Genomic DNA, 25,221 nt, shown 5'->3' on the forward strand with positions numbered 1-25,221 from the left:
AATGTGCTACGAGGGGAGCTAAGGGTGGTGAGTGGTTGCCACTCTGGTCTGGTTACTTGGGCCTTGTGCAGGGAAGAAACTGCCTGCTGTCTTCAGCGGCAAGCTTCAGAGATAGGTGCCTCCAACCTCCAACCCCATGGCCTCTTAGGCAGAGGTCCCACTCACTCTTTCTTACTCAGCAAAGTGCAAAACACTGATGAAGATACAGATCCCACCATGTCCCAACAGGCTGACATGACAGGGGCAGCGTATGCATGGCAAAGAAACTTTCATACTCACAAGATCAACTCTTTATTGATTTTCAAAAATATTATACATTTAAAGAAACTCCTAAACTTAAAAGACAACAATTTTTTGGTAGATCTGTAGCACAGGAATGAGGATTTCTGCTGGTAATTTTTCCTGACAAACATGTACACACAACTTTCCAAGCAAGACATCGAGCTCACTGGAAACACTGAGGAAATGCATAGCTTAGGATGGCGGTGGTATTTCACCAATATCTGAGTTACACAAAATAAAGCTCACCCTCTCCTCTCCCCAATATGCGACTGCAGTAGCTTCCTGCCACAGCACCTCTGCTCCCCTCATGACTGAGGAGGTCACAAGAGACCTTTGTGGTATGAATGAGACCCAGCTTTTGCTTGCTCACAAATACGTATGACTATGACATTTGCAACTGCTGGAAAGACATGGGAGTATTTACAGTGTTCTGCTACAGAAAGGACTAAGGCTTTTTAAAAGCTAGACCCAGAGCTGGTCAGTGTGGACAAGATTTCACTACAGTAGTCTCCACTTGGGAGAGGCCCAGCGGACCAGCCACACTTATCAGCTGCTTCTAGCAGTTATCAAATTAAACCCCCTGTCAAAAGCTGTTAAATCTCATAAAAACAATAGATGAGCTCTTTAGATTCTCTGAATATCAAATAATATATACAGATATACACCAAGACATGACAGTCTAATACAAAGCATCTCAAATCTATTTTACAGATGCATTTGCTTGAAAAGTTAGTCTTTTTAATTTTTCAAATCACTGATAAAATTATAAATTTGCAAAAGAATAAGATTTTAAGCAAGAATAGTGAAAATAGTTTTTAAATATGGTAACCTTTGCAAGTACTACCTAAAATTATTTCTGAAACTCACATTCAGATGCCCCAAATGCATGAAGCGCATTCACAATGGAAACCCAACCCTAATGGGCTTCCATCTTTATTGAAATCTCTTGCCTCAATCATCATCGATCTAAATGAGCTACATTTCTCGCAGCTTAACCCATGCAGGGGCATGAGTGATTAAAGTACAACATAGAAATAGAGATATCATTGTGTCAAAACTAGTGTGCATCAACCTATGCCATAATTTAAGTATAAATGAATGGAAGAACAGGTATATAAAAAAGTATAACTTTACAAAGCCTTTAAATTAAAAAAAAAACTTCACTCAGAAAATGACATGTGTGTTTTTTCATTTAAATTGCAGGTGATGGGACTCTCAAAGAATGAACAAGCAGACCAAAAATCAGTGTAATCCACCATTGACTCAGAGGAGAGAAGGGAAGACAAGATAAAGCATGTACAAATCCATGATAAGCTAACATAGGCTGGGGCAGCAGGGAGTGGCCCAGCTATTTCTCTGCTATACTGCATCTGCCTGTGCTCAGATCTTCCGTCTGCAAGTGGAAAGGGTGGCGAGTCCCAGGTGAAATGACCAGCTTGTCTGTCTTCAAGGGACACCACGAAGCCAAAAGCAATGGAACCATCACCTTTTGGAGGAAAAGGAGTGGACACCCTTCACAGCCAACTGGCGGAACGGGAGGCACTGCTGCCCAGAGCTGACAGCTAACCAAGCTCCAGGGATGGCTGCTGCCACACCTCCGACAGCCTGCCTACCAGTCCCAGTCACTGGATGGCTTCGACATAATTTGCTGGGTATAGGCCAACCTGTCCGTTGTCCAAGCGCCCCTTGCACCAGCCCTGCTCATCCTCGTCCTCTATCTTGGTCAACTCGTCCCCTGCAAGACAAAGAGCAAATGGCTAGTGAGAGGGCAAGTACCATGCTGACCGTCTGGTGCAGAGCTTGGCCCTCATCTCTCAGTCCAAGCCCAGATACATGTTCCTAGGCCTAGAGGCTGTCTGACTTGGTTTGGAGCAGCAGGCATTCACCTAGGGGTGGGCGGAGGCAAGAGGCTGGTTATTTCTCTAAGCTGCTTTTTAGTCAGAGGGGACTCTGAGGCATCTAAAAACCAATATAGCACTCCCGCTGTGACTGAAGCTTATGGTTCTCAGATGCCATAATGGCTCCCATGGGTTCTTTAGGACTCAGCACCGCAGGCTCTTGTACTGGCCTGACCATCCCTGGGTCTATGGCCACCTTCCCACAGCCCTTGCCCCTCCCCTGTTGCCCTCCCTCCCCACGGGCACCAGCCCACTATCTTTTCTTGGATCTCTCCCAGGACTTGTTGGGTGAGCTATGGTCTTCCTCAGCCAGCCCAGAGGCTGGGGAGGGGCAGGAGCCATGACTTTCTGTTGTATCCATCATTCTCTCCCCTGCACCTAGCTCAGGGTTAGCGCACAGAGGACCACTCTTCATCACACTCCCAAGACGGGGGCTGTTGGCATCATTCTGGAATCTCCCCATGGCTCTGTCTGTTAGAATGGTCTCATTTATTTATTTATTTTTTTTGGGAAGAGTTCCATAGAGTTTAATTACCAAAAGCAATTAGAAAATACAAACTAGTTGGACATTTCTTTTGTTTCCAAAAATGAAAGGTTTGGGAGACAGGTTTCTTCCAGAGGTCACTGGAAGAGTCTCAGGCAGAAAGGAGTACACCTCTTAAGAGCAGGCAGACTTAGAAAACGTTCTCTCCCAATCGGTGATTTCATCCACAGTAGTGAAGAACTTCTGCAGGCAGAGGTGACTGGTCTTGAAGGCAGGGAAATAATTATATATACATTTCAGAAACTTTCAGGTTACACCATAATTAAATGTAATCTTAAATAGGGAGTGAGAGCTTGTTGGTTTGTACAGGGTTAGTGTGATGCCCCTATACATCCCGGAGTAATTTAGGCAGGGAATTAAAAAGAAGTTGCAAAGTCCCCTTGGGGGACATGGGGAGAAAGGAGGAAATACTCAACTTTAAATAAAAAAAAACAAAACTTCACTCAGAAAATGACATGTATGTTTGTTCAAGGCTCCTCCCTTGACTCTCCCTGAAGGCTCGGTGGGAGTGAGGCCTTTGGGCATAGCACTCAGGGTCCCCACCATCAGCAGGCTGTGGGAGAGAGGAACAGATGGGCAGTCTTTCCCAGGTGCAGTCTAAAGGGCAGGTACACTTCAGCCTGGGCTGGTTGAGTTCTGACCTCCCTCCCTCTCCCTCTCCCTCTCTCTAGAAGGGTAGATGCTGGGGTGGCTGCAGAGGACAGGGCAGGATGAGGATGGTAGGAAGGGATTTGGTTGCCTTGATCTGCTTTGATTCTGGGCCAGTCAGCCCTCCTTTGACAGGTTCTAAGACAGTGCTCTTCAAAATAGGCTGCAGCCCATTTTAGTTAATTGCAAACAGCATTATAATCTAACAAACAAAAAACATACTGAAAAGCAAGGGTGTGGAGCATAAGTTATCCAGATGAGAGTTGTCCTATAAAACTGTAGGTTCAGTAAATAGCAAGTGGAAAGGGTTAGGTATAGATGTAGGCAGGTTTGTAGGAAGCATGCGCTGCCTCGCTGAGGGCCACACCGGGGTCCGGGAAAGGCTAGGGCTTCTCTCCATCTTGGAGCCTCTGGAGAAACACCTGCCTCAGGGACCCCACAGAGAGTGCTGGCTGCTTCCAGAGAGCAGGAAGCCATTGTGGGTCCCAGCAAACAGCATGTCAAGTTGTTTCTCTTCAGAACAAAGGCACCCAGGCCACCTCACTGTGCTCAGTTTTGGCACTCAGCATATGCAACTTTTGAAATTTGGTTGAAAAAGACTTGCAAATGAAAACCAGCAGCACCTTTAGCAGATATATAAATAAAATCCAAGACTCCCCAGGGACCAGCTACGGAGACCACCTACCAGCCTTGAAGCTTAGTTCATCATGCTCCTGCCCTTCATAGTCGTAAAGGGCCCGGACACGCACTTCTGTCCCCGAGGTGGCATCCTCATCAAATGGATTTGAGTCCCCATTGGCATCCGTGGAAGAGAACGGGTTGTTAGATTCATCATCTGACCAGTCAGTAGGATAGCTCTGGGTCTTCTCGTAACTGCTCACGCTGCAAAGAAGCAGTTGATACAGGCACCCTCAGCAAGGGGCTACCACAGGGCCCGAGGCTGGGGGCTGAGGCCTCCTTCATGGAGCGTACCCTATCCCCTGCCATTTGTGGTCAGGCTCCCTGAGGGGTGGGGAGAGCCGGACCCTGGCAAGAATTTGGCCCACACTCACAAACGTCTTGAGCCCACAACACGCAGGGACAGGCTGGTTGGAGACGCCGCATACACCAGCACCCTGCTGGGACTGCCCAGCACAGACCGCCAGTCTATCTTCCTATGGGGATGGTGTCAGGGCTTTGCCTTGTTAAGGTTAAATGGAGGACAGAGAAAAAGCAACCAAAGATTGTTAGCTGGTGTCCCTCCCTGAAAAGATGGAGAAGCCAGAGAGATTGTCCCCCAGGTGGTAGTGGGGCCAGGAACTCCGTGGCAGTGCCCACCTCCTGCCAGGCCTCATGCATTGATTGGAGAGCCGAGGGGGGCAAGACCCTGATAGAGACCCCTGGACAGAGAAAAAGGGAGAGAGAGCAAGAGTGTGAGGTGGAAACCAGAGGAAAACGTTTGTTCACCAACTTTTTGGCCTTAATGTCCTCCTTCTCACTGACGGTGCTCCCCGTGTCGTCCTCATCCTCGAAGGGGTTGTAGCTGGATTGGGACTGCGCTGATTGTGCGGGGTTGCTCGGGATACTAAGGCTGCTACTGGGGAGAGAGAGAGCTTTCAGGGTATCCCAGCTGCAGGACTAGTGCCAGGTCCTGATGGAAGAAACCAGCTCCTCATTGGACTGGAGGAGGACTATGCCTTAACCAAAAGGTTAGTTTAGCAGCACACTTGGCAATACTTGGCTATTAAATACTTTTCCAGTCTCTAAGAAAACAAAATCTCTGCTTTCCTTCTTTGCATCTGGGGGCAGTCTCTTAGGAATAGGAACCTTGGACCAGGGGGCAATGGGTGATGCTGGAGCACAAATGATTTCTGGGCTAGGAGTCTTTCCACTGTCCTCCCTAACCCAAACTTTGTCCCACTGCCATGGGCTCGCCCTGTGGAGGTGACCCAAGGGTGACCGCCTGGGAGGTTTGGATCCTGCAGATGAGCAGGAAGGCGGCTCCTGGACTCTCCAGACCCTACAGCTCAGTGCAGCCTTCCTTTTAGCTCCTAAAGTGCTCCGCAGCCAATTCCCCTGGTCCTCCTGAGGATGCACCTTCCAAAATCTGGACCAAAGCCTACGTGTCAGCCCTTTCTAGAAAGAAAAGAAGACCCCTTTGGTGTTACAGAGAAGGAAAATCTATTTGCACAAATAATCACCCAGGCAAAGAGTGGGGCCCAAAAGAAACCTGACCCAGGGCCTGCTTGAGGGCTGCCCATCAGGGGATGGGGGAGGGATGAAGAGTGACTACAAGGTGCTAAGTGCTGGGTGGAGGCCTGAACCAGAGAGCTGAAGGAAAGGGACAGGCCTCTCACTAGCGCCACAGGTCCAGGGCAGTGTGAATGGGCTCACCAAGCACTTAACAGATGGCTCATTTTGATACTCAGGGCACCAATGTGACTCCGAGTGGCCAGCAATTGCCACAGCCACCTCAGGCCTGGTGAGGGGCACTGGACCCAAGCCTACTATATCTAGGCTGGCTGTATTTGAGACACACCAGGCCCTCCTTCCTCCTTGGCACCTCTCTCTAGTAGACTTTCTGGACCTTTTCGGAGGGGGAGTTGGTGCTGGGCAGCTGAACTGGTATAGCAGGCTGGTCAGCCTAGAGCTGCAGAGCCATCACTGAGGCAGTGTCTTGCCTGCCCCCAGGCCTGATGATGCCTGAGGCCTGGGATGGGTCCTTACTGCTCTAGTGGCTTAACCGAGCTTAGCAGTGAATAACTACCAGCCCGTGTCTGCCCCAGGATTCTGGATGGGGGACTTCAGTTCCTATAGCTACAGGAAGCCTGTGGGAATGTGGGCTCATCCTCCCTGGAAGCATGTGCGGTCTCTGGGCCTGGGCCCGTAGGTAGCTGTGGCTTCCAGGAAGCTCCAGGGAGGGTAACACTACCCACCTTCTGTTCACAGGCAGGGGCAGGTCCTGGGCAAGGCCTCATCCAACACACCCTTTCCAGGAGGTTCTTATGACCTCGGTGCCACTTCTTCTACCCACAACTCATTTTCAGCAAATGATGAAGTCAGAAACAACCAATGCTCTCTCAGCAAAGAGGTCTTTTTTAAAAAAGAGGACACTTCACAATGTGTTCACTTCATCCCATCAATTCAGGCCTGTGCATGGCATGGGGAAGTAAGCACTGACCTTGCCAGGAGCCCTGAACCTGCATGAAGAAGCTAACAACAGTATACCTCCACCTGCCAGTGTTGGGTGTAGACATGCCATTGTCACCACCACTGGGGACACACAGAAAGACCAGCACCTGATATCAGCCTCCTCTCACTTTGGGCCTGAAGCATGTTCACAGGAAAAGCTCCCTCTTTGAATCTTTCTGCAGGTTTGGCACCCAAGCACAAAGACAATCCTCCCCAGAGATGGCTCTGGGCCACTGCCCAAAAGAGCTCAGGCCCTTAGGGAGTGCATGGAAAGATGACCATGGGGGCTCCTGCCAGGCCCCACAGGGGAATTTTCCCAGATTCCTGTGGGGGGGGGGGGTAGGTGGCTGGACCCATGTATGTGACCTGGAGGACCTCAGTGCCACGTGCAATCTCACTGGTAGCCTCTCTGGGACTGGGGCAGCAGTGGATACTCACCTGCTGTGCTTGTTCTGCGAACTCTGGTCACCCGTTTGGTTGATGCCCGTCAGGGTAACGCCGTCAGTGGCCTTCTTTTTCTCTCTCCGGCTGAGAGTTCGATTCAGATCTGCTGACCATTCCTGACAACAGATGCCAGGGGAGAGAAGTTGGGAAGTTATATGTTAGAAGTCCTATCAGTTTAAACAGCAACCCAGCACATGTATGTCCTACTCCACACAGCTGGCAGCATTCAGCCTCTGCCCCTTTCAGTTTTCCAGAGGACCTCAGGCTCCCCAATGGCCAACTCCTGACCCAAACGACCTGAACCTCCTCACTGTCCAAGGTGGGTCTCCTCCTCAGGAAGCCTGGAGGGTGGTACTGAAGGTCTAGAGTGTTAGACTTTGACCACCCAGGGACATTGGGTGGACAATGACAGAACAGTGCTAACACCTAAGTGCCCACTTTTCCAGCCACATGGAGGGTCCCAATCCCACCCCCTACCCATCAGCGGCTTTCAGCCTCCAGCCCCCTCAGGCCAGGATGGCTCACAAGGTCATAGGGTGGCAGAGGCCTTGACAGATACCCCTCAAGACTTCCAAGTCAGCAGCCGGCCCTCTGAGGACCTGGGCCAGGCAGAAGCCTTGGCCTTCATGTTTAAGCCCTGTGCTGTCTCTGGTTCACAGTGGGATGAGACTGCTGGCTGTGGGGATCTGAACAACTTGAAATGTGGGAAATTCAAGCCTGGACTGCAAATAAAATCAGGGGCAGACATGCTGACTACTCAAGTTTCCAAAGACCTACAGTCTTGGTACTTCTTGCTACCCTGGAACTTTTCCTTAATCTGAGCAGCATGCTGGGGGCTTACAAAGCAAAGTGAGTCTGCTTGTTATCTCCCCAAAGGTGTGCAATTTTTCTAGCATGTGAACAAACTTATCAACTGTACTGAAAAACAGGGGGAAGAGGGGAAAAGAAGGAAGGCAGGTATGAGTTATTTTCCAGAAAAGTGTGGCTTGTGTGTATATTGTCTTTTAAATGAATTCTCCTCCTCTTCCTCCCTCATCTGTTATTGAATAACTTTAATTTAGCAAAACTCGGTCTGGTTGAGTCTGCAATTCTGCTCACATGTAGTTACAGAGCTCCAAGGTTAGAAGCCATCTTAGAAATGTCAAGTCCAACCTGTCAATTTGTCTGATGAGGAAAATAAGGCCCAGAGAGAAAACACTTTTTCTTGCCCATGCAGAGATGATGGCAGACCTGGGCCACTCCAAATCCAGGTCACCTATCTGCTATAAATTATTTTCTTGGCTGAGAACTAAATTGGGACCTCAGAGTTCTTGAGAGTGACCTTTAGAATGTTAATACATCCTAACTGGGTGGCTTCCATGGGCCTGTGGGATCAGCATCCTTTGAAAGGAAAGGTCAGCTGTTAACCACTCTGACAGCACAGGCAGCATTGGCTAAACTGCTTTCATAGTGCTTTTATCAGCATGGATGCCAAAACTAGGATGTAAGACACATACTGCTTGAGGTTTGGAATTAATTAGTAAGCCATAAACAAACAAAGAAGCAAACAAACAAACAAAACTTACTTCATCCTTGTGGCATGGAAAATAAAAGCAAATAATTTTGTTAGACAAAGTCACACATGATCCTGTAATAACTGCAAATGCGGACCACAAGGAAGTGTAGGCCCTGGGTCCCAGCCCACAGGGTCCATACAGCAGGCCACCCAGGCGCTCTGCCCTTAGACACCAACCCACCCCAAGATGGCAAGGCAAACCTTTCCTTCCCAGACCATCTCAGCAGAACCCAAAGGGAATCCAAAGGGGAATTTCACAGATGACTTTCTGTGCCACTCCCTGGAGCAGTGAAAAGTCCTGTGGGTTCAATCCAAGCTCTGGGCGTACACTCAGCATTCTCACACTTCTCCCTAGAGTGCCATCATCAACGGGAGGAGGGTCTATGGCCCTGTGCTTCCTTAAGTTTATGCCCACTTGGGAAGGCCCGGGGCCTCTGTGGAACTGAGCAGAGACTACTCTGCTGCCGCTTGCTGGGGACAGATGGCCTCAGGCTGGTGGTGGTGGTGGGGGGGGGGGCCAGTTGCAGGAACCAATAGCATCATTTGGAGAAACAGAAGCATAGGAATGAGGACTGACAAGACTGAAGGCTCTGAAGAAACCCAGGAGGTTTCTGTGGTGGGCCTGAGGCCAGGTCAAGAGCCTAACAGCAGGTGCCACTTCCTGGACTGCCTGGCCTTGGGCCAATAACCCAGCATAGACCAGGTCACTGAATCTTTCAGCAACCCAAGATGGATGCTGCAGTCATCCCCATTTTACATATGGAAAAACCAAGTTACAAAAAGGGCAAATGCTTTGCTCAGCATCACACAGCAGGTAAGCAGTAAAGCAGGGTTTGAATTCAGCCTAGGATCCCACCATTACTCAATCAAATGAAGCCACACAGCCACATCCAAGGCAGAGGAAGTTACCTCGTTCCTGGGGGAGGCCTCCAGCTCAGCAGAGCCCTTCCAAACCTAGCTTGAGGCACCTATACCCACGTGCTGCACCCCCAGCCTTGGCCCCAAGGAGGGGAAAATCCCTTCTTCTTTCAGAGAATGAGGATGGCAGGACTTGCTACCATGGAGGTAGGTAGGTGGATTGGGTGATCCAGGCCTAGGGCTAGAAGAGCTCCAGATCCTCAGATCCTTGCAGTTTGCAGTTAAGATACTAACAGACATAGACCCACAAAAATGGGAAAAAGAGGAAAGTTAACCTTGAACCAAAATTAGTTGAGTTTATTATCTCAAATAAGGTAAAGTCCCTTGTTTGAAGGGTAAGAAGAGCTACACACTAAAACTCATCCTCTCTTTCCTGCTCTGAACGAGAAGTGGTTTAGCTCATGTCCCAGTGCCCTGCTCTGTGGCCTCTCTCTTTCCAGTTACCCCACAGTTCTGGCCACCATTATGTAGAGAGGGGGTGCAGGGACCTGTGGTCCTGTGTGTTTTACAGCTCCTGGGACTCACCACGAAGGAATGCCACTGTAACAAGGGCAACAAGTTACAGTCAGATGTTCTTAACTAGAAAGAATGTAACTGCACCTTTCGCTAGAGATTCAGAAGGCCCTTCAGCAATGCCTGAAGTACCTTAGGACTCTACATAGCAATCGGTTTGTACTGGAGCTATACATCCAGGCTGCCTAATGAACAGATGCAAAGGCCAACAGAGTCTGGAATGAGAAAGACATTGTACAACTTAAAACTCTGCAGGTCCAGGGCCCCTCCCAGGCCAACAAGGGTCAGGGGTACCACAGCCTCCTCTTACCTCAAACTGTGGCCAGTTCATGGACATGCCTGGCCCGTGATTGGCTCTGAACCACCTCAGGTCCTCCACTGCGTCTGCAGCTTTGATGCTCTGTTCCAGGTCATGGTAAATGTTTTTGTAGCTAAACCAGAGACATAAACAAGACTTCTTTGGCAGGGGCCAGACATCATTATCCTAGCCTAGTGCCTGGCCAGCAGCAGGCCAAACAAAGGTCATCTTCACAAAAGCAGACAGGAGCACATTCCCCACCTCAGTGCATGATGTTCTGGCTACTATGTGCAGATGTAGGCATATCAATTGCAACCACAGTGTGGAAACCAGAGTGTGGACTTCTGACAAGTTAGCCTTAAATTAAATCAGGTGGCAACATATAAGCTTTGCTCTGCATCAGATATCAAAGACATCAGCGCCTGGGCTGCATGTATGGGACACCAATCCATGGGGAAATTAACCCATTTAATCAGGACCAGTGTCAAAAGCACCCCCCTTACCCCTTGATCGCCACCAAAAAAAGCCAGAAAACTTAAAATTGGATGTATAGATGCAGTAACAAGGATCACTGGGTGATGCTGTGGCTACAGAACCCACCCAGGCCCTGGGGTAGAGCATGCTTTCTGCTAAGCAGCTTAACCTTACAGCTCACTTTCCTAGAAAGCTGATTACGCGGGATAAAAGCATGTATGCATCCCCACTGGATGTGACATTTACACTCACACTGTGTGGCTGGTGTGTTATTTAACCTCCTCTGTTAACTGGGCACAATGCCATCTACTTCCTGGGAGGCTTAGAGGACTGCATGAAGCAAGGGGTGTCAAGGCCCAGCCTGAAGCCCCAGAACAATCCCACATATGACATAAGTTATTCTATGCTCCAAAGAGCATTCCACAAGCCATCATGGATGAGTTGGTCTCACCAGCCCTGCCCCTTGAAAGCTGTGCTGTAACCTTGAGCAAATCATTTAACCTCGCCCAGCCTTAGTTTCCTCAGGACTGTCACAAAGATTAATTACTGAGAGGTGTGCACTGATTGTTGCTTTTGGTGGTGTTCTTTTTTTTTAAATACAGAAGGAGACAAAGAGAATATAACTTCCTACTAAAGTTAAGGCTTGACCCATGATTTCCTTCCTAAGTGGTTCTGCTATATGGATGACAGATGTCATGTTCCTGGGTAACCCGGACATCTGCTGGATGAAGGCATCACAGGACCAACCAAAACTGAGGAAAGGGAAGAATAAATATCCTAGCATCCATCTAAACTATCTGAAAATGAATTGCTGAGGGTCTGGAACCACTGAGAAACCAAGAATAAGTTGACAGCCAACTGCTCTGGATGAAAAGAATTTCCTGAAGGGCCTCAGAGTAAGACCATACGGGGTAGCAGGGCACATCCAAGCCCGGGAAATGCTAGATTCAGTCTCAGGTTGACGTCAAACATGCCCTGACTGGAGCTGGTCCTCGTGTGGTTCCAGAATGGGGTGGCCCTCCTCTCCTACCCACAGAGAGTTGGCCATAATGTGACTCGCCTTATCTGTGTGGCAAGACGATGTCCTACTCAGGCCAATGATCCACTGTTCCTGAAAGGCCTGTGTGGGCAGCTGCAGCAACTGACTACATGACTGTAGAGCAGGCTCTACAGAGGGACCCTTCCTGGGTACCAAGATCAGAGGAAAGCGGGAGTATTTACTACCTGAGGAGACTTTCTGAAAACACTGCCATCTAGGCCTGACTGAGAAGCAACTGAGTTCTATTCAAAGACAAATTTCCATACGAAATATTTTTTAACCAAAAGAAAACTTACCTGGCCACATTTGATAGGTCTAGGTGCTTCTCAACCTCTAGGAGAACTTCCCGGAAGAAGCGCAGGCGCTTCTCCTCAAACTGCTGGCACTGCTCAAACACTTGTTCCATGTTCTCCATGTACTGGGGGGTGCTCTGGTCAAGCTCCTTCAGGGACTTCTCATACTTTTCTTTGGTCTAGAAGAAAAGACAAAGATTAATTTCCACTCAGCCCCTAGTTCAGTACCAGAGATTCCAGGTTGCAGTAGGATGCACACAGGGTCTTTAGAGAGGGGTGGAGTGGCACAGCAGGAGCCCCGAGGAAGGAACAGCTACCTTGCACTGGGGAGAAACTTCCAGCAGGCCTCGAAGGAGGAGTCAAATGCAGCAGCTGAAGTTGCGAGAAGGGCAGAAGCAAAAAAGTGCAAGCAAGACACTGTAGAGAGTGTGGGGCCCTATCTCGAATGGAACAAAGTTTTTTGGGGGGGATGGAGGGAGAGAAGGGATGTCAGAAAAGAAGGGCTAGTTTGGTCTTAAGCCTTGGATTTTTAAAGAGTTTCCAGGGTTGCCAGGCACTCTGCTCCCAGGCCAGGACAGATGTGGGTAAGTTAAAAGCTAGTGCTGGTGCCCCAAGCTAAGTGCCAGAGGCTGGGCAGGCCCCAGAAGAGTGAGGGGTTGAAATCTGCTACTTGCTAGGTTCCCAAGCCCATCGAGCTAGTTGATGTCCAATCCTTTATGAATGGATTACTGACTAGACTCTTAATCATACAGAATTCACTTTAACTAAAGTGTGTTACCTCGATATCCTAAAACATGGGTACAAAACAAACCAAGTTTAACTGAGCCCTTATCTCTAAGAATATAGACTTAACATCGCAGCTGTGGCATTACTAAGATGTACGTGATTAGTATCCCTGGATCTTAGTTTCCTCATTCATAAAACACAGATGATACCACCTGGTTCACAAAGGTGCTATGAAGTTCACCTGAGACCTGAAAAGGTTAGCAGGTGACAACCTGTCAACTTAAGACTCCTGCTTTCTCTTTTGACTTTAAGTCCCCTTTCTCCATCCCATCCACCCCGTCCCCCTGCCCAGCATTTCATTCCATTCCATCTCTGTCTCCAAGTCCACATCAGGAAGCTCTTTATCCAAGAACATTGGAGCAGGGAAGGTGCCTTGAAAATAACATCCTCCAACCTTCTGGCTTACCAGAGAGCAAGAGAGGGAGATAGGTAATCCAGCACACAGTGATCTAGATGCTCGCCCCACCTTTAGCCCCTTCTTTCCTTTTACATTACAAGAAGATGGTGTCTAGTTTGTCTAGTTTTTAAATCCTGTGATTCTGGGACCTTCCAGGTAGATTGCTAGCTACATTTGTGGAGCACTTCGCAGCTTAAAAAGTGCTTTTACAGAATCCTCTCATTTGACCACAGTATTCCATGGAGATGGAAAATTTCCCATCCACCAGAGAAGAAGCAGGAGGGTACCAGAATGATACACTGCCTTTTCACAGTCTCCTTTTGGCTGAAATCCACCATCCCACCACACCCAAATTCCCTCAGCTTCTGCCCCTCTCCTAGTCCTGTGTGCCCTGAAGTCACAGTGCATAAGCTCCTCCCCTCTACCCCTACCTTAGCACCTCGGCTCCCTCCACTACCAAAGCCATCCATCTGAACTGTTCTGATCCTCACTGACCTCTCCCCAAGTCCAAGAGCCGTCCTTTGGCAGCTCCCCACCAGCAGCACTCCAGCTGTTTACTCTGTCTAGTGCTAGGCCATGCATCAGTACCCTCCTGTTGACCATGCACTCTCACCTGTTACTCCTGCACAATTTGTTTCCCTCTGCTTTGCCTACAACAGTCCTCATAGGGAAGCTGCCCCTCCACCTTTCCTTTCCTTCCCCCTGCTTTCCTGGCAGTTGGTTCCTGCCCCTAATCATGAAGTGAGCACAGCAGGGCTGTGGTAAGGTAAGGTAAGGTATTTGTCCATCTAACCACCCCTCCAATCAGGTATTTACACAATACTTATATGCCAGACATACAAAGTGAAATATTTATTCTCAAATGTAAAAGTAAATGTTACATATAATATGAATGACTTGACTCGCCTTAAGAACATCTTGTTTGCATTTTTCTACTTTGTCTTGCAATTTCTTAAGCTGTTCAGGATTGAGCGATGGGTCAGCTTTACTATTGGTTTCTCGGGATGTTGCAAGCTTCTCCTCTTTGCACGCTGTGTGGTAGGCTTTCTTCGCTGCTTCTACCTATAAGGAGATTGAGTTCCAGGTGTCACATTGCTGCAAGTTCAAAATCCTCTGTAGAGGTTACACACAGAACATTGAAAATGCTTATGTTATCAAGACAGGAGGAAAACGCAGGAACAAACTGTATGTACACTATGGTTACAAGTAGATATAACAGGAACTTATTTGTCAAACACTGACTGCATGCCTACTTTCTGTTATGCGGTATTCTAGGCAGCAGGGATACAACACAAGAGAAAGAAACAGTGCCTTCATGAAGTTTACATTCTAGCTGAGGGAGACAAATACAGCAAATAACTCAATCATAAAGGAAATGAGTGATAATGCTATGAAAGAAACTAAAGCAGGGAAGAGAGCCAGGAATCTCAGGTGGGGTGGGCTAGAGAATTTTATATAGAACAGTTGTAGAAAGTTTCACTAAGACAACATGAAACAAAAATGTGAAGGAAGCAAAACATGGATATCTGCAAAAAGAGCACTCCAGGCAGCTAGAACAGGAAATACAAAGAAAATTTCAAAGGAAACGCTTTCCATGAGATAGGGTTTATTGGTAGGCAGGATTAGAGGGCACATTTCCATACTTTTAATGGTTACTTTACATATATATACAATTATTACACACACATCTAAGCATGTATATGTATGTATATTTACTTGAAAGAAGCATCCTTACTTGAGCCAAAGTCACAGTTTTATTCTAGAGAGGAAAGATGAATAGCAACGGCTTGTGAGGGGGAGATGGTTTTGTTTAAAATGGAGGACACATCTCTCAGGTGTGCAACATCTGGGGCCAGGGACAAGAAAGAAGAGACGAGATGTGGCAAAAGTCAAGAAAGAGAGAAAAGAAGGAAAGCCTATCATTATACACCAAAGACAGAAGTTTATTCTGGGTGATTCTAAGGAAGAAGACAGTGCAGATCCTGGTTAAAGTGGAGCAGGGTGGACTACTGTGGGATGCCAGAAGGTAGGGAGGCTGAGGAGTAGACCAGCCAGGGTACGGGGTGGAGAGGGGGGAGCCCAACATGTGCTGTAGTGAGGACAAGGCCTGGAGAAGCCACCTAGGGGGCTGTGCAGGTAATAGCCTCCAGCTATGAAGGATGGACAAGGCTCAATGGTTGTTAATCATTGGTTATTAACCAATGGTTGCTACTGTCACTTTTAGAAAAGCAATAGCATATCATTTGAAACTTTAAGAGAAAAATGAATGCTAGAGAAAGGAAATTTTTATATTAATCTCTCTAGCCCCATGGCATTTTTAAGTCTCTGTAGTAGACCATTCCCAATGACTGGGGTAATGTTGATAGTGGTTAAGAACATGGGCTTTGAGCTCTGGCCCTGGTATGTGGCTCTCAGCCTCAGTTTACATGTAGTAGAATAGAGAGTTGCAAGCATTAAATTTAAAGAATCACATAAAGCACTCAGTGTCTTGAGCCCGAGTAAACGGAGCCACCTGGGCTTCTGGCCTGCAGGGCAGCCCCTTTCTACCAGTTGTAGCATCCTCTGTCTCAAGAGGCTGGCAGGAATTCCAGGCAGGGAAGGAGAAAACACTGTCAATGAGGGAGACCCAGCACGGCCAGGCTGCCAGGGAATGAGAAAGAGCAGGGAGGCAGTCTGCAGGAGAGGTGCACCTCTTTGAGCTTCTTGGCCCATGGCTTCTGTGCCTTCCGAAAGCCGTCCTCAGCCTCTTTGGTCTCCTTAAAGCCTCCCATCATCTGCTTGTGAAAGGCCTCCTTCTGCCAATTCTTGATCTTCTCGAAGTCCTCATTCATCAACGAGGCCTTCACCTCCAGGTGCAGTTCACTCACTCTCTCCGCTTCGGACATGACGGACACCCAGGCCTTCTCCACGGTCCCGTACTGAGGCCCTGGGCACAGGGGAGAAGCTGGTGGGTTACTCAGCACTGGGCCCCCCGATTGGACTGAGACCAGCCCATGGGATAGGGATTTCCACTGTGAACCTCCCTTGGTTGCTAAAATGGGACTGTCAGCTAGCAGCTTAGCTGCTTGGCTAGGACAAGGTTTCCTTTTGGTTGTTTCTGATATTTTCCCTCAGGGGTTCTGTTCCTCTTTCAGTTCCACGGGATGAAGGGGGGGAAAAAAGGAACAGAAGCTAAAACTGCTCTGTCATTCTTTTTTTTAAATTTTAAATACCAAAAAATGTGTAACAAACGCAAACACTCCTATTTTGATCATTCCGTTCTACATATACAATCTGTAATTCTCCGTCATTCTTTTAATAAGGAAATTGGCATGGGTGAGGGGTGGGGATGGATTATACACACTGCCTTTTAAAAAGTCACTGAGTTCCTTAAAAACTCAGATTTCTGCATCTTAAAAAATTCAATTGGCTTAAGGTTGGCCCAACAACGACGGACCTTCTGAAGTGAGCTGAACCACCCACCCACCTCAGTTCCTAGGACCCCATCAGTGCCCTTCATCCCTTGTGCTTGTCAGCCCCACAGCACCTCAACTAAATCACAGAAGCTGGCTTCTGTTCACCTCTTGCATGCCCAGCTAAGAGCTAGGCTCAGAGCGGAGCTGAGAACTGCTTACTGAATGGAAGACTATCTCAGCAGAAGGGAGAACTGTCCTGGGGAGGAAGGAGAGAAGGAAACAGGAAGCATCTTGGGCACAGATGGGAGTGGACTGCCTGACTTTCCTCACTGCGTCCTCACTGATCTCAGTCCACAAGGCTCAGGAAGGAAACTAATCTGGCCTTATTTGTTAAGGGGGGGATGGGATACGGGTGGGGTAGAGTGTGATGGGGCAAGGTACGGAGAGAATGCTATGACAGAGCTGAGGATAAAATGAGAAGCTCCCGGGCTAGTCCTCACGGGACTTGGGAGAGGGGAGGGGGCAGGAAGGAGGCCTAAGGAAGCTCACACACTCTGAGGCTTAGGGCAGCAGAATGTGAACCAGGAAATTGAACCTCTGAACTTCTAATCTCTCATGCTACAAAATGAACATGATCCTTGTCCTGACCTTGTGTACCAAGCCAAGGGGGACTCACATGGTGATGGTGCCAAGAGAGCTTTGTAAAGCCCTAATTCTGAATAATGAGAAGGGATGATGCTGACAGCTGGATACTGAAAGGGGACTATGGATAATAGCTACCACTTACTGGCATGAGCTAACTCTACCCACTGGCATTGCCCACTCCCCTCTTTGGATAACAGCTCTGTACCGAGGCCCTGTGCTAAGTTCTCATGTGGCTCAACTGACAGATAGCTCGCCTGCTGCATCCTATCAGCAGCAAGGGGGAAACACAGGTAGCTGGTTGAGCACAGCTGATGTCAGCTGAGGGCCCGCCCTCCAGGGACTCCTGGCCCAATGGCCTGACTTCATTTTTTTTTCTCCCAACGCATTTTGTTTTTTTTTTAATTTATTAATTAAAAAAAAGAAACAAAATAAAACAACATACATAATCAGTAATTCACAATATCATCACTTAGTTACATATTCATCATTTCTTAGAACATTTGCATCGATTTAGAAAAAGAAATAAAAAGATAACAGAAAAAGGAATAAAATGATAATAGAGAAAAAAAAGTCATACATACCATACCCCTTACCCCTCGCTGTCATTGATCACTAGCATTTAAACTATATTTTAGCATTTGTTCCCCCTATTATTTATTTTTATTCCATATGTTCTACTCCTTTGTTGACAAGGTAGATAAAAGGAGCATCAGACACAAGGTTTTCACAATCACACAGTCACACTGTGACAGCTGAATCATTATTCAATCATCCTCAAGAAACATGGCTACTGGAACACAGCTCTACATTTTCAGGCAGTTCCCTCCAGCCTCTCCACAACATCTTCAATAATAAGATGATATCTACTTGATGCATAAGAGTAACCTCCAGGATAACCTCTGGACTCTGTTTGGAATCTCTCAGCCATTGACACTTTGTCTCATTTCCCTCTTCCCCATTTTGGTCGAGAAGGTTTTCTCAATCCCTTGATGCTAAGTCTCAGCTCATTCTAGGGTTTTTCTCAATCCCTTGATGCTGAGTCTCTGTTCGTTCCAAGATCTCTGTCCCACGTTGCCAGGAAGGTCCACACCCCTGGGAGTCACGTCCCAAATAGAGAGGGGTAGGGTGGTGAGACTGCTCATTGTGTTGGCTAGAGAGAGGGGCCACATCTGAACAACAAAAGAGGCTCTCCTGGGGGAGACTCTTAGGCCTAAATTTTAAGTAGACTTGACCTATCCTTTGCGGGGTTACGTTTCATATGAACAAACCCCAAGACTGGGGGCTCTGAATGGCCTGACTTCTGGTCAGCCTGTCACTGAAGAAAAGCCTACCCCAAATGTATGCTAAGAAACGCCAGCTAATCTGCTTCTGCCCTGAGAAGTCTCATAAACAGTTAAGGTCCCCATTTACGACTGAGACGTATGTTCAAAACATGGTCCAGATCCACAATCACGTTCATAACCAAGTTTCAGAACCTTCTGAGGCTTTTTGTTTGGAAGGAAGGGGTCAAAACTTCCACCACACAGCACCTGGAGTTATTCCCTTTAAAATTTAAAATTAGAAAACCTGCCAGATGTCATCATTCAGTCTTACCTGACTTGCTGCATGGCCAAGTTTAAAAATAAACAGCATTCAGAATCAGAGACCAAGGTGCTGAGCAGTAGGGTCTTTTCTGTGATTGGAACCTATGCAAGATTTTGGCCCCTCAGGGGTTGCTGTGAAGTAAACTGGGAAGCCTAAGTGTGTCCAAGTGCCAACAAGGGCTAGAAGAGGAAATTCAGATGCTATCTGCAAAGAGTATTCTTATGCCCCAAGGAAAGGGGACAGGCAGCTCTCACAGACTGTGCCTGCTGGGTAACAATACCCTGTTACTCTCCCTGTTTGGGAGAAGACCTCCCACTACCCCAAGGCAGCACAAGAGGGAACTGGCATGGACAGGTGCCGCAATTTGCCCTGAACCCCTGGCCAGCGGGAGGCCTTCCTACCCTTCTCCACGAGCTGCCTCCAGCGCCGGGCCCACTCAGTGAGCTGCTGTGCATAGGCCTTCTCGATGCGTGCCCGCTCATGCAGGCAGTTCATGAGGTCACTGCACAGACGGTGCCCATCGTCGATCCGCTTCACGGTCCGCTTGTAGTTCCCGACCTGAGAGAGAGATGCACACAGGGAGGCATGGGGCTCAGGGAGCTGGCCTGACCTTACTGCTACACACCCATGGCCAAGCAGGCTCGGGACCATGTAGTCCTCCCCACAGTTGGAAATGTATATGCTATCACATCACAAGTCCCCCTGCATTTACCAATAACAGGAGCATACAAAACAATGAATGAAGCTTCTACATAAGTGCACCTATGCACAAAGCTCTGGGCCAGGTAATGGGTGGAGCCCTCAGGTCAGGGAGGAAGATAGAGCTGAGGGAAAGGCTGTGAGGAAGGGAAGCACAGGGGAGAGGAAGCCCAGAGAGTCAGTCTCACACCCAGACTGAGGGGTCAGGGCGCTTTTCTACAGTAGATAATACCTAACCAGAGTTTTTCTTAAAAACAGGAAAATAATTTTAGGTAACTCAGATTAAAATGATCTTATATTTAACACCACAGGCTCTCTTAGCTAAAGGCCTTTTGATAATCACTGGTATAAAGTAGTGTTTTCAGGTACTTTCTGATTTGCTGTCGTCACCTGCTGAATTACTATTACTTCCCAATTATAACATGAACACTAGCTCCCATTTTCTGAACACTAGCTATTTTATATGCTAGCTATTTTATACCTTCAAAAATTGCTACCATACGAAAAAGGAGGCGTAACTGTCTATTCTAGTTTGTCGGCTGCTGGAATGCAATATACCAGAAACGGAATGGCTTTTAAAAAGGGGCATTTAATAAGTTGCTAATTTACAGGTCTAAGGCTGAGAAAATGTCCCAATTAAAAAAAGTCTATAGAAATGCCCAATCAAAGGTATCCAGGGAAAAGACACATTGGTTCAAGAAGCCAATGAAGTTCAGGGTTTCTCTCTCATGTGGAAGAGCACATGGCAAACACAGTCACAGTTTCTCTCTCATCTGGAAGGGCATGTGGCAAACACAGTGTCATCTGCTAGCTTCCTCTCCTGGCTTCCTGGTTCATGAAGCTCCCTGGGAGGCGTTTTCCTTCTTCATCTCCAAAGTTTGCTCGCTGGTGGCCTCTGCTTCTTGTGGCTATGTTATTCTGCTCTGCTCTCTGAATCTCTCTTTTCCTCAAAATAGTTCCACTTTTATAGGATTCCAGTAAACTAATCAAGACCCACCCAAATGGGTGGAGACACGCCTCTATGTAACCCAGCTTAAGAACCACTCTTGATTAAATCACATCTCCAGGGAGATGATCTAATTACAGTTTCAAACATACAATACTGAATAGGGATTAGAAGAAACGGCTGCCTTTACAAAACGGGATTAGGATTAACACATGGCTTTTCTAGAGTACATATATCATTTCAAACCAGCACACTGTCCCACTTTGCAGAAGAGAAAGGCTGAGAGAAGCTGTGAACTTTCCCAAGCTCATCCAGCCTCAGCGTAGGGGGCTGGAGCTGAAGGTAGGTTTTCAAATGGTTCCAAGTGGGACAGCATAGACGGCAAAGCTCAGACTCATACTTGCCTCATCAGGAGCCAAAGTGAGTTTTAACTACTTTTTTCCACAGTAAAAGGAGAGATTAGCTCATCTAAATTACAAATAATAAAAAAATGACAGCAATATCAATAGCAATTTGGGATGAAATCAAAGAGTTCATTATGTCGCAGAAACATTGACTTGAAAACATAAAATGTAGCTGGTACCTGAGTACCCAGAGGAAACGCAACGAGAAACCAACTGATTATATTTTCATACCTTTCCTTCCACTTTTGCCTGTTGTAAAACTCTTTTTGCTTGTGTGCTTTTTTGAAAGGATGTATGTACCCTAGAAAAGCCATGTTTTAATCCTAATCCCATTTTGTAAAGGCAGCCGTTTCTTGTAATTCCTATTCAGTACTGTATGTTTGAAACCTTAATTAGATATCTCCCTGGAGATGTGACTCACTCAAGAGAGGTTGTTAAACTGGATTAGGTGGAGGCATGTCTCCACACATCCTATTTGGGTCTTGATTAGTTTACTGGAATCCTATAAAAGAGGAAATATTTCGAGGAAAAGAGAGATTCAGAGAGCAGAGCAGAATAACATAGCCAAGAGAAGCAGAGAATCCACCAGCCAGTGACCTTTGGAGATGAAGAAGGAAAATGCCTTCCAGGGAGCTTCATGAAACAGGAAGCCAGGAGAGGAAACTAGCAGATGATGCCGTGTTCACCATGCGCCTTTCCAGATAAGAAACTCCGACTGTGTTCACCAAGTACCCTTCCACTTGAGAGAGAAACTCTGAACTTCATCGGCTTCTTGAACCAATGTTATCTTTCCCTGGATGCCTTTTTTTTTTTAAATGCCAAAAACCATAAAGCAAATGCAAACATTCCTATTTTGATCATTCCGTTCTACATATATAATCAGTAATTCACAATATCATCACATAGTTGCATATTCATCATCATAATCATTTCTTGGAACATTTGCATCTATTCAGAAAAAGAAATAAAACGAAAACAGAAAAAAATTTATACATACCATCCCTTCACCCCTCCTTTCATTGATCACTAGCATTTCAAACTAAATTTATTTTAACATTTGTTCCCCCTATTATTTATTTTTATTCCACATGTTCTACTCGCCTGTTGACAAGGTAGATAAAAGGAGCACAGATACAAGGTTTTCGCAATCACACAGTCAAATTGTGAAAGCTATATCATTATTCAATCATCATCAAGAAACATAGCTACTGGAACACAGCTCTACATTTTCAGGCAGTTTCCTCCAGCCTCTCCATTACATCTTGAATAACAAGGTGGTATCTACTTAATGCATAAGAATAACCTCCAGGATAACCTCTGGACTCTGTTTGGAATCTCTCAGCCACCGATACTTTGTTTCATTTCACTCTTCCCGCTTTTGGTCGGGAAGGTTTTCTCAATCCCTTGATGCTGAGTCTCAGCTCATTCTAGGATTTCTGTTCCACGTTGCCAGGAAGGTCCACACCCCTGGGAGTCATGTCCCACGTAGATGGGGGAGGGCAGTGAGTTTGCTTGTTGTGTTGGCTGGAGAGAGAGGCCACATCTGAGCAATAAAAGAGGTTCTGCTGGGGGTGACTCTTAGGCCTAATTTTAAGTAGGCTTGACCTATTCTTTGTGGGGTTAAGTTTCATATGAATAAATCCCAAGACTGGGGACTCAGCCTATAGCTTTGGTTGTCCACACCGCTTGTGAGAATATCAAGAATGCAACTTGGGGAAGTTGAATTTCTCCCCGTTCTCACTATTTCCTGAAGGGGACTTTGCAAATACTTTTCCACTCACTGATCAAATCATTCTGGGATTCATCGGGGCATCACTCTGGACAAACCAACAAAATCTCATGTCCTACCCAAGGTTCCAAGTACTGTTGGTGTTCAATCAAGCTATCTACATAAGTTATATTAGGAAATGCACTAGTCAAAATATAAATTTTGTACCAAATAAACATTTTTTGCTTTAGTCTCATACGTAAGCTGAAATTTTAAAGTATTAATTACCATCTATTTTCAGCACCCTGCAGTAATGACATTTCTTTGTTCTTCCTGATGCAAAAACATTTTTAAAATTTGTACATTTAGTCACTATTATTATACACTCTAGGCATTCCTAGATTATACCATCTCAATCTTTATCATCTTTCTTTCTGATTTCATTTATGCCCCCAGCCCTCCTCCATCATTCTCATTCAGCTTCATTCAGTGTTTTAACATAATTGTATTACAGCTAGGCAGTATTGTGCTGTCCGTTTCTGAGTTTTTATATTCAGTCCTGTTGCACAATCTGTATCCCTTCTGCTCCAATTACCCAATATCTTACCCTATTTCTATCTCTTAATGGTCTCTGTTAACAAGGAAATATTCCAAGCTTATTCACTAACGTCAGTTCATATCAGTGAGACCATTCAGTATTTGTCCTTTTGTTCTTGGCTAATCTCACTCAGCACGATGTCCTCAAGGTCCATCCATGTTGTTACATACTTTATAACTTTATTCTGTCATACAGCTGCATAATATTCATTCGTATGTATATACCACAGTTTGTTTAGCTATTCGTCTGCCGATGGACACTGTGGCTGTTTCCATCTCTTTGCAATTGTCAATACTGCTGCTATAAACATTAGTGTGCAAATGTACGTTTGTGTCCTTGCCCTTATGTCCTTTGAGTAGAGACCTAGTGTGGTAGTTAGATTCAATTGTCAACTTGGCCAGGTGAAGGCACCTAGTTTTGTTGCTGCAGACATGAGCCAATGGTACATGAACCTCATCTGTTGCTAATTACATCTGCAGTTCGCTAGGAGGCGTGTCTACTGCAATGAATGACATTTGACTTAATTGGCTGGGGCTTAAATGAGAGAGCACAACGTAGCACAGCCCAAGCAGCTCAGCATACCTCATCTCAGCACTCGCAGCTCAGCCCAGGCCTTTGGAGATGCAGAAAGAAGTCACCCCAGGGAAAGCTGTTGGAACCCAGAGGACTGGAGAGAAGGCCAGCAGAGATTACCCTGAGCCTTCCCATGTAAGAACCTCAGATGAAAGCTGCCTTTCCTCTGAAGAACTAACAAAATAAATCCCCTTTTATTAAAAGCCAATCCATTTCTGGTGTGTTGCATTCCGGCAGCTGGCAAAGTAGAATACCTAGCAATGGTATTGCCAGGTCATATGGCAATTCTATACTCAGCTTTTTGAGGAACCGCCAAACTGCCTTCCACAGCAGTTGCACCATTTGACATTTGCACCAACAGTGGATGAGTGTGCCTCTTTCTCCACATCCTCTCCAGCACTTGTCATTTTCTGTTTCACTGATAATGGCCATTTTGGTGGATGTGAGATATCTCATTGTGGTTTTGATTAGCATTTCTCTAATGACCAGGGGAGTTGAGCATCTCTGCATGTGTCTTTTGGCCATTTGTATTTCCTCTTCTGAGAAGTGTCTGTTCAAGTCTTTTCTCCATTTTGTAATTGGGTTGGCTGTCTTTTTGTTGTTGAGTTGAACAATCTCTTTATAAATTCTGGATAATAGACCTTTATCTGATATGTCGTTTCCAAATATTGTCTCTCATTGTGTAGGCTTTTTATTTTCTTGATGAAGTTCTTTGATGCGCAAAAGTGTTTAATATTGAGGAGTTTCCATTCCTTCCTTCCTTCCTCCCTTCCTCTCCCTCTCCCTCTCCCCTTTCCCCTCTCCCCTCTCCCCTCTCCCTTTCTTTCTTTCTTTCTTTAGTACTCTTGCTTTGGGTATAAGGTCTAGGAAACCACCTCCAAGTATAAGATTTATAACACATTTCCCTACATTTTGTTCTAACAGTTTTATGGTCTTAGACCTAATATTTAGGTCTTTGATCCATTTTGAGTTAATTTTTATATAGGGTGTGAGATATGGGTTCTCTTTCATTCCTTTGCATATGGATATCCAGTTTTCTAGGTACCATCTATTGAAGAGACTGTTCTGTCCCAGGTGAGTTGGCTTGACTGCCTTATCAAAGATCACTTATCCATAGATGAAATGGTCTATATCTGAATACTCTATTGAATTCCATTGGTCAATATATCTATCTTTATGCCAGTAACATGCTGTTTTGACCATTGTAGCTTCACAAGATGCCTTAAAGTCAGGTAGTGTGAGACCTCTGACTTCATTTTTTCCCCTCAGGATACTTTTAGCTATTTGGGGCACCCTGCCCTTCCAGATAAATTTGCTTATTGGTTTTTCTATTTCTGAAAAGTAAGTTGTTGGGATTTTAATTGGTATTGCATTGAATCTGTAAATCAATTTAGGTAGAACTGACATCT

The 25,221-nt window shown here is 46.3% G+C and overlaps 1 protein-coding gene across 12 annotated transcripts in view; it reads right to left on the reverse strand.

Annotated features, from left to right (window-relative positions):
• Nucleotides 1-275: 275 nt before the first annotated feature.
• The window catches only part of PACSIN2 (protein kinase C and casein kinase substrate in neurons 2), a 236,603-nt gene continuing 211,657 nt past the window's right edge, over nucleotides 276-25,221 (reverse strand). For 8 of the 12 annotated variants that reach the window (XM_077169089.1, XM_077169084.1, XM_077169087.1 and 5 more), the window contains 9 exons: nucleotides 19,286-19,442; nucleotides 15,951-16,186; nucleotides 14,167-14,322; nucleotides 12,081-12,256; nucleotides 10,284-10,404; nucleotides 6,982-7,103; nucleotides 4,823-4,948; nucleotides 4,058-4,254; nucleotides 276-2,017 (listed from right to left, as the gene is read on the reverse strand). In XM_077169089.1, coding sequence (XP_077025204.1) covers nucleotides 1,905-2,017; nucleotides 4,058-4,254; nucleotides 4,823-4,948; nucleotides 6,982-7,103; nucleotides 10,284-10,404; nucleotides 12,081-12,256; nucleotides 14,167-14,322; nucleotides 15,951-16,186; nucleotides 19,286-19,379 — 1,341 coding nt within the window. In that variant the 5' untranslated portion in view covers nucleotides 19,380-19,442 and the 3' untranslated portion in view covers nucleotides 276-1,904. The remainder of the gene's footprint in view (nucleotides 2,018-4,057; nucleotides 4,255-4,822; nucleotides 4,949-6,981; nucleotides 7,104-10,283; nucleotides 10,405-12,080; nucleotides 12,257-14,166; nucleotides 14,323-15,950; nucleotides 16,187-19,285; nucleotides 19,443-25,221) is intronic. The other 4 variants (XM_077169086.1, XM_077169079.1, XM_077169088.1 and 1 more) reach the window with 2 other exon arrangements.

The sequence above is a fragment of the Tamandua tetradactyla genome, chromosome 7 (assembly GCF_023851605.1).
Source record: "Tamandua tetradactyla isolate mTamTet1 chromosome 7, mTamTet1.pri, whole genome shotgun sequence".
Taxonomy (NCBI): Eukaryota; Metazoa; Chordata; class Mammalia; order Pilosa; family Myrmecophagidae; genus Tamandua; species Tamandua tetradactyla.